Genomic DNA, 7,682 nt, shown 5'->3' on the forward strand with positions numbered 1-7,682 from the left:
TATGGGAGGTCCTTGAGGAAGGCCAAAGTCCTTTCTAGAGGACTTCACTTTATTCTTCGCAGGAACAGTTCAGTTTCAGGGACAATTTCAAGCAGATGATAGGCTGGCTAGAAGTATCGACATGGTTCAGCCTTTGGCTAGCTATGCCTAGAGTGAAGGAATGCCCTGGTATGATGACCTTCAGTCACAGGTTAAGGATGATCGTCCCAAGTTCTTGTTGGTTGGAGTCTAGAAGAGTAAAACATCAGTGAGCTAGACATGATTAGCACTAAATCCTCATCCAGCTTACTCTTATCTTCTCCCCCTGGAAAGCCTTGTCATAAGCCTTCCTTCCTTTCTAGGTCTTACCTGCTCTTACTGAAGCAGGACAAATCTATGGATTTGTGGATGTGATAATCAAAACCCACGAACAAGTTTCCCCTCCCTCCTTGGACACAACCCCTCAGTCCTAACCCTCTCACTTACCCAACTCAATTCAAAGATCAGTCTCATCTGGAGACCTGAAAGTTTCCCGCTCACAGATGAAGAAGAGAGTCTCTGTACACTTCTCTTCCGTTATCCGTGGCCATGACCACATTTGTACCTTGGGACATTTTGGGTTTTTATGATGAGTCCTAAAGAAAAGAGTAGAGCTAGGATATAGTCTGGACTATTCCTAGTCTATCCTCCTCCCCCTGCTGCCATTAAACCTAGCTCACCCTGCCTGCCTAAGGCTACTTCTGGCCATTGTTCAAGAGCTGATGGCTAAACTACAGCTAGAAGCTTTAGAACCAGGGGAGGGAAGTCACCGAAAGTCCTAATGATGCAAACTCCAAATACAGAAGTGTGAGGAGGTGACTACCCTGTTGTGGAGTCCAGAGGGCTAAGTCCTCAGTCTGTCACTGCTGTCTTGCTCGCTTTCCTGGGACAGCTGTTACCCTAATTGGCCTGTCTGAAAGACAGCCTCAGTTTGATAGCCTTGTTAAGAGAGGAATGGAAGTTCAAAGGCTGTTTTTCCTCATTGGCTATAAAGCCTTAGCTAAATTCTCATCCCCTTCTGAATGATGATACAGATCTCAACAGTACATTCCAGGGACCTTTAGGTACTAGGGATGGAAGGGAGTAAGACTACCCTAAAGAGTTATTAACCAAATAGAGGGAATAAACAAATAGTTACAACATTGACTTGCAGAAGAGTTTTGGGAGCAGGACTTGACGAAATTTTATTTCTGTCTTCTGAGAAGATTAATGGAGTTGAAAATATCCAGGTATCCTCTCAGACTTACCCAAAGTGTTGTGAATTACTAATCCACTGCGCCTTAGATTTGGCCCAATATGAATATATATTCATATTTGACAAAAATTCACGCATGCTGAAGGTCGTATCCTGTGGAGAGAATCAGATCTGAGGTATGTGGGAAGAAATGAAAAATTAATGAAATGTGCACTCGAGGAGAAGGCCCATGAACTCTGGCAAGAGTGCTTATCTTTGGTACACAGAGATCATTAGTAATTTGTCTCTGAATTGTTCAAGTGCCACTCTGCAGATGCAGGATTCACCTCCCAGCTAGGTAGGAATTTCTTCCATCCTTTGGATGAGGTTATTCTGTGGACTCTTCAGGTCCCAAGAAATAAGTCCCTGCCATCCAGTCTATAAGATCTAGCCCCTCTGCCTCTCTGAGAGGCCACAAGAATCAATGAGCTATTAAGCAGCCCAAAGAGACTGGCCAGAAACCTAAGACATACATTAAAGATGGTTGAGAAGATTCAGCTCTCATACAAACTGAGCAGGAGAAGACACTTGGAGGGCTAAGAAGATTTGGAAGCTGTTTCCTTTGACAAATATTGTGACTACCAGTACCTGCCATGGAAAAGGAACCTGAGCCATGGCGTTCATGCCAGCATGCACTGCCATTCCCAACTTGACATACATACCTCCTCACCAAACAGTACCCACTTCAGCTTGGGGATAAGGTGATGCTTACTTCATGGAATGTGGCCAGCTTGGAGGACAAAGATGTGCAATACTTTTGACTCTCATCCCAAGTTTTCTGAAAATGTGAAAAGTAAAAGCAGCTTTTCTGGTGTTGCATCCATCCCACTGGACAGCAAGAATCTACAAAGCAGAGAGTATGATGGCAGCTTCACTTGGGATGAACGTGACTGTTCAGCCACCTGCTTGCTAACAATACGTCTACTCCCAGCTCCTTCGTGGATCTCTGGTCCTTAATCTTTGCAATTTTTCTTTGTCCTCTCTTGGAAATACCCTACCTATGTATATTTAGGAACATTCAACAGCATTTCTTCTTAACAATCTGGCAGGTTTGTCGTCTTTTTTATTTCTTTTCCAGTGCCGGGAATTGAGTCCATGGCCTCAGATGTACAAGGCAAATGTTCTTCCACTGAGCTATATTCTCAAACATTGTTTTGTGAGATGGGGTGCAGCTACATAGCTCAGAAACTTGCTATGTGGCTTAGTCTGGTCTCCACTCCTCCATCTGGGTGCTGGGATTCTAGACCTGCACCACCACATCCAAAATGGAAGATTTATTATCGTAGCCATGGAGTTACCATCAGCAGAGACATTTCAGCTAACTTCACCTAGATCCCTATGGGTCTCTCATTCATTCATCTCATTTGCTCCCTAAAGCATTTCCCTACCACCCACTCAAAACCTTGCCACATTCCTCTCGCCACTGGCTCCCTCCTGCTCCTCTCCACTCTTCCTTCACCAGACAGCCTTGCTTCCTGCTTTGCTGAAATTGTGAGCAATCTTCACCTAAAAATTTCTATGTCTTGCTGGGCGCTGGTGGCTCACGCCTGTAATCGTAGCTACTCAGGAGGCTGAGATCTGAGGATCGCGGTTCAAAGCCAGCCCGGGCAGGAGAGACCGTGAGACTCCTATCTCCAATAAAACCACCAGAAAACCGGAAGTGGCGCTGTAGCTCAAGTGGTAGAGCGCTCGCCTTGAGCTGAAGAGCTGAGGGACAGCGACCAGGCCCAGAGTTCAAGCCCCATGGCCGACCAAAAAAAAAAAAAATTTCTATGTCTTTTCCGTTCTTCTTTTCCTAATTTCCCCTAGGAAATAAACATCCTTCTTTAACATTCCACACTTCATCTTGTGTGCCTGATCCCAAAACATCACTTTCATCCATCAATCCTATCTGTCACTCAAACAGCAGCTTCTTGCCTCTGTCAACCTTTTCCTATGTCTCCATTCTACGGCCCCGGGGTGGGGGGGCAACTCCAAGGAATAAAAATAAATTGGTACGGTAGGGGCCTCAGAAGCTCTATTAAGGATTTTATTTTTGTGCCAGTCCTGGGGCTTGAATTCAGGGTATAGGTGCTATCTCGCCTTCTTTGCTCAAGGCTAACTACTACTAGAGCCACAGTTCTACTTCCCACTTTTTAGCAGTTCTTTGGAAATAAGAGTCTCATGAACTTTCCAGTCCAGGCTGGCTTTGAAGCTCCATCCTGAGTGGCTAGGCCTGGCTTTATTTTTATATTATGAGGAAGAGAAAATCAATATAGGGTTTTACAAAAGGGGATTTTTCTCACTAGCTATGTCTCCAGGTGTCTGAGCGCATGCTACATTAACCTGTTTATATAATTAACTAGAAAGACATGATTTAGCCTGGAATGGCATGATCACGTTTGTGTTCCTAAAGAATTCTTCTGCCGGAAGTGGCGCTGTAGCTCAAGTGGTAGAGTGCTCGCCTTGAGCTGAAGAGCTGAGGGACAGCGCCCAGGCCCAGAGTTCAAGCCCCACGACCAACAAAAAAAAGAACTCTTCTGCCTTCAGTATGAAGAATGGACTGTGTTTGGGTGGGGTGTGGGATAGTTGGGGAAAGCCCTCAGAAAGTTATTGCATTTATCCTTGCAAAGGACAAGATGGGCAAAAATGCAAATGGATAGATAGCCGTGCTGATGGAAATTTGAGGGAATTGCTCTCTGACGGAGTCAGAGAAGGGCCCTTGCCGAAAGTGGAGGGGATGGTAGTGCAGAAGGTGCCCATCACTGCAGAGCTTGCCAGGTGGTGCTTAGGTTTTTAATGGCACCAAGCAGGCTGACTGCACTATTTGTCATATCTTGGTGCCAGTCTGGGCTAAGTGGTCAGTTGGGCTCATCCAGCATTTGGTCTTTACCAGTCCAAAGCACCAGTAGGACAAGAGCACAAAGGACTGAGTGATGGATCCCAGAATCCAACATGGGTAGGGAGAAGGGAAGGCAGGAAATGGCTTGCAGAATGGGAGGAACTGCAAGTCCACAGGTTGCAGGTCTCAGTGAGGTAGAAGTAGTGTGGGAAAACCATGAAAGCTGGAAGTTCAATCAAAGCAGAAGTCTGCAACTGATCTTCAGCCTGGGATTTTGCTGTGTGGATAGGCAGCAGCACTGACATGGGATGGAGAGCTATAGAGGATCAGGTTAAGGCAAACAGCTGTGAGCATCCGCAAGGAATCTTGCTGTCTTAAGTCTGGCCAGTTGGGGAGTGGCCAGATGCCTTCTGAGCCAACTAGAGCTTAATCCCAGCCACAGTCTATGGACACTAGTGTCCCTTTTAAGATGGCAACATGCTTGGCTAGAACCTGTCTGCTCTAGCACAATCTTTCCTTTTTCAGGTGTACCTTCCCTCATCTCTACCTACCAGCTAGATTTCTGTTTTCTAAATACCCTAAGCCACAACCCCTGAGAACTTTACCTCTTCTCCCCACTTCCAGACTGCACTTTGGTGATTCTTAATCTTTTTGCTGGAGTCTCAGAAGTAGTGAGAATTTAAATTGTGCTTGTCTTTAAAAGAAAAAAGTTCAACCAACTTAACATCCAAATTCAAGGGATTTCCACATCCTGGGAACAATGATAGCCAGGTGAAACCTGAATGCGCCATGTTGCTTTGGACGATGTGACTTGGGGGGGCAGCTGCTGCCCTTCTCTTCTCCCACAGGATTTGCCTTAGAGCTGGGGGAGCCCTTCTCCTGATGCCCAAGTCTGCACAGCTCAGATCAGCCGCTACTCTGGTTCACTGTCTCTTTCTTCCACATCTCACTGACCCCTGACCCCTGATTCCAGCCAGTAGTGTCTCCACCCCACCCTGGCCACTTCTTCCACCTCCCCTATCCCAGAGCAGATACCTAATGTAGAGCATGTGGAGAAGGACTTCAGTCTGTTCTGCATGCTGTTCAGCCTCTGGTCCAAGGCTTGTCTCTGTTCCTCTTCCCTTTTCAAGGTCTCTTTGGTCTGCTCCCGATCCAACTGACAGGCCTGTAGCTGCTGCTCAGCTACCTGGTGAACCCTCTGTTCCTCCTGTAGCATCTCCTGACTCTGAGACAGCTGTCTCCTGTATTCCTGCAGATTCTCCTCCTGTTGCCCCAGCTTGGTTATCCTTTCCCGGAGCTGTTGTCTCAGGCTGCTGTTAGTGGCTGCCAGAATCCTGGTCACCTGCTGGAACTGCTGAGACAACTGCAGATCTGTTTGTCAATAAAGACAGATAGGGGGCTGGGTGTGGTAATGAGTACCTGTAATCCCAGCACTCAGAAGACTGAGGCAGGAAGATTGTGAGTTTGAGTTCAGCCTAAGCTATATAGCGAGACCCTGTTGAGAAAGAAAACTTGAAGTGTATCCCCTGCCCTGTTGCCTAACATCAGCCTTTTTCTGCTTCCTGCAGCTTTTGCAAAGCAGGCTAAAATCTATGATCTGGCTGCACAAAGCTTAAGAAATCCTGCATTAGTAAGGACAGTGTAGGAAGACAGTGATGTACTCTCAGACAGACCAGGCTTAAACCAAACCAAAAATAAGGAGTGGGGATGGAGGGGTGGGCAGTATCTGTGAGCCCTGATGAGAAAGGGCAGTTTGGAGGAAAAGGAGAGAAACATTTGGGGTGAGAGGGTAATGGGGGTCCGCCATACTCACAGCTCACTCCCAGGCAAATGGTGGCCACCCCTAACAGCAGGCAGGTGAGGAGCAGGCCGAGCAGGAGGTACTGCAAGCAGGAGGTGGAGGTGGGGCCTTAGGAGACAGGGGTTGGAGACAGTCAGTCCCAGGAATGGATTTATGGACTCAAGTCAGGAAGCTCCTGGTTAAGGTTAAGTAGATAGCTAAGGACAGAGCAGTGGGGGCTGGGGGCAGTGGGATGTTTTGTATGTAGGGGAGCCAGGGTATTTCAGAATCAAGGATGGGTGTCTCATGCCTATAACACCAGCCACTCAGAAGGCTGAGATCTAAAAATTGAGGTTCAAAGCCAGTCCAAGCAGGAAGGTCAGTGAGATTCATCTCCAATGAACCACCAAAAAATCAGAAGTAGAGCTGTGGCTCAAGTGATAAGAGTGCTAGACTTAAGCAAAAACACTCAGAGACAGTGCCCTAGGCCCTGAGTGCAAGCCCTAGGACCAGCACACACACACACACACACACACACACACACACAAAATCAGGGTTGGGAATTCTACTGGTAAGGTGGGCTGAGAGCATTGCCTGGTAGAGGGAAAGGGAAATTGCACCCCAGGAAAAGAAAGGGACACTTGGAAGTTGGATTGTGATCTGGACCATGGATCTATGACATGTCATTATTAGAATAATACTGGGATGAGACTGAATGGGGAAGGCAACCTAGTCCACCACCCTGACCCACATGGCCACTTGGGAAGGACAACTGGGGGGTGGGAACCAGGGGGAGGGGAAGGAGGACAATACTCACAGGGGAGAACCTGACTAGCTGATAGCTTCATGCATCTCTTAGCTGGCTGCTTGGCCTTGACCCCTGCGGAAGGAGAGCACCCCGGGTGAAGACAGGAAGCCCCAGTAATGCCCCTTCTCCCCTTCCACACTCTGTCTGTCCTAGGTTACCCTCTACCAATGTCCTGGGACACCCACGTGACTCTTGAAGTTCCTCAGCTCCCCTGAGACCCTCTCAGCAAGCTCCTGAGTCTCACCCTCTGTCACAAACACACACCCCACAACACATACTCTCTGCATCCTGCCCCAGCTCCCTCTGTTCTTGTACCCTCTCCTCCAGTGCCCATATGTGCCCCTCGCCCCACAGCTCTCCTCCCTCTTCCATTCCCTTAGTTTTCTCCCCAGGATCCCCATTTCCTATTTGCCCATTGCCCCCAGGGCTGCCCTGAGCCCTCTTCAAGGACCTACCACCCCTCTGGGGTCTGTCTCCTCCTTGCCCCTAGCGTCCTTCCTCTTCTGGTGACTCCCACTTAACCTATCCTCCTTCTTGACTTTCCTAAGAATGCCCTCCTCCTTTCCTCAGGGTCCGCCCTCCCCAACCACTGCAGACACTCTAGCTACAGATATGTCCCGTGAGTTCTCCATACTCGCTGTGTCAGCTGGTCCAGAGGAAGCCAAGCTTGGGGCCCCCGCTGGGACGGGGGGCACTTGCACGTTCTCATAGGTGAGCTCCCCATCCTCATAGTCCTCTGGATCTGGAGAGAAGAGGGAGAAAAGCACAAGTCAAGGAGAGAGTGGGGGGGGATGGGTGATGAAGGAAGGAGGGATGCAGGATAGAGGAGCCCTCCCCCCATACTGCTTACCCTGTTCTAACCGGCTGGAGACACTCTTCTTCAGGGGGGCCTTCACAAACCTCAGGTCTGCATAGGTGATGGCCTCAGCCATACTTGTCTTTCAGCCTCACTTGTCCCTTCCACCACTCTAAGACTTCCTTGCCACTCTCCTTGCCAACCCCCCTCAGGCCTGTGCTCTCT

General features: G+C 48.4%; 1 protein-coding gene across 4 annotated transcripts; it reads right to left on the bottom strand.

The window, feature by feature from the left end:
* Positions 1-12: 12 nt before the first annotated feature.
* On the bottom strand, positions 13-7,682 carry Cd72 (CD72 molecule). Of its 4 annotated transcripts, XM_013026647.1 has the most exons (9): positions 7,512-7,682; positions 7,296-7,403; positions 6,671-6,733; positions 5,887-5,982; positions 5,109-5,444; positions 1,965-2,095; positions 1,266-1,366; positions 466-614; positions 13-228 (listed from the first exon to the last, which is right to left on the bottom strand). In XM_013026647.1, the coding sequence occupies exons 1-8, from the start codon at positions 7,591-7,593 to the stop codon at positions 476-478; spliced, it is 1,056 nt and encodes a 351-aa protein (XP_012882101.1). In that variant the 5' UTR covers positions 7,594-7,682; the 3' UTR covers positions 13-228; positions 466-475. The 4 variants fall into 4 exon arrangements, with proteins under 4 accessions (XP_012882101.1, XP_012882103.1, XP_012882104.1 ...); XM_013026649.1 differs by lacking the exon at positions 13-228 and having other exon boundaries at positions 472-583; XM_013026650.1 differs by lacking the exons at positions 13-228; positions 466-614; positions 1,266-1,366 and adding an exon at positions 3,027-3,057 and having other exon boundaries at positions 2,002-2,772.

This window comes from Dipodomys ordii, unplaced genomic scaffold (genome assembly GCF_000151885.1).
Source record: "Dipodomys ordii isolate 6190 unplaced genomic scaffold, Dord_2.0 Scaffold95, whole genome shotgun sequence".
In the NCBI taxonomy this organism is placed as follows: domain Eukaryota; kingdom Metazoa; phylum Chordata; class Mammalia; order Rodentia; family Heteromyidae; genus Dipodomys; species Dipodomys ordii.

Bases quoted from the DNA above. Each gene is read 5' to 3' on its own strand.
- Cd72 (XM_013026647.1), bottom strand. From the start codon at position 7,593: ATGGCTGAGGCCATCACCTATGCAGACCTGAGGTTTGTGAAGGCCCCC. The intron at 1,367-1,964 runs GTAAGCATCACC...TTCTCTCCACAG, and splicing joins AGCTGGCCACATTCCATGAA to GATACGACCTTCAGCATGCG. The intron at 615-1,265 runs GTAAGTCTGAGA...TCTTTTCTTTAG, and splicing joins AGTAATTCACAACACTTTGG to GACTCATCATAAAAACCCAA.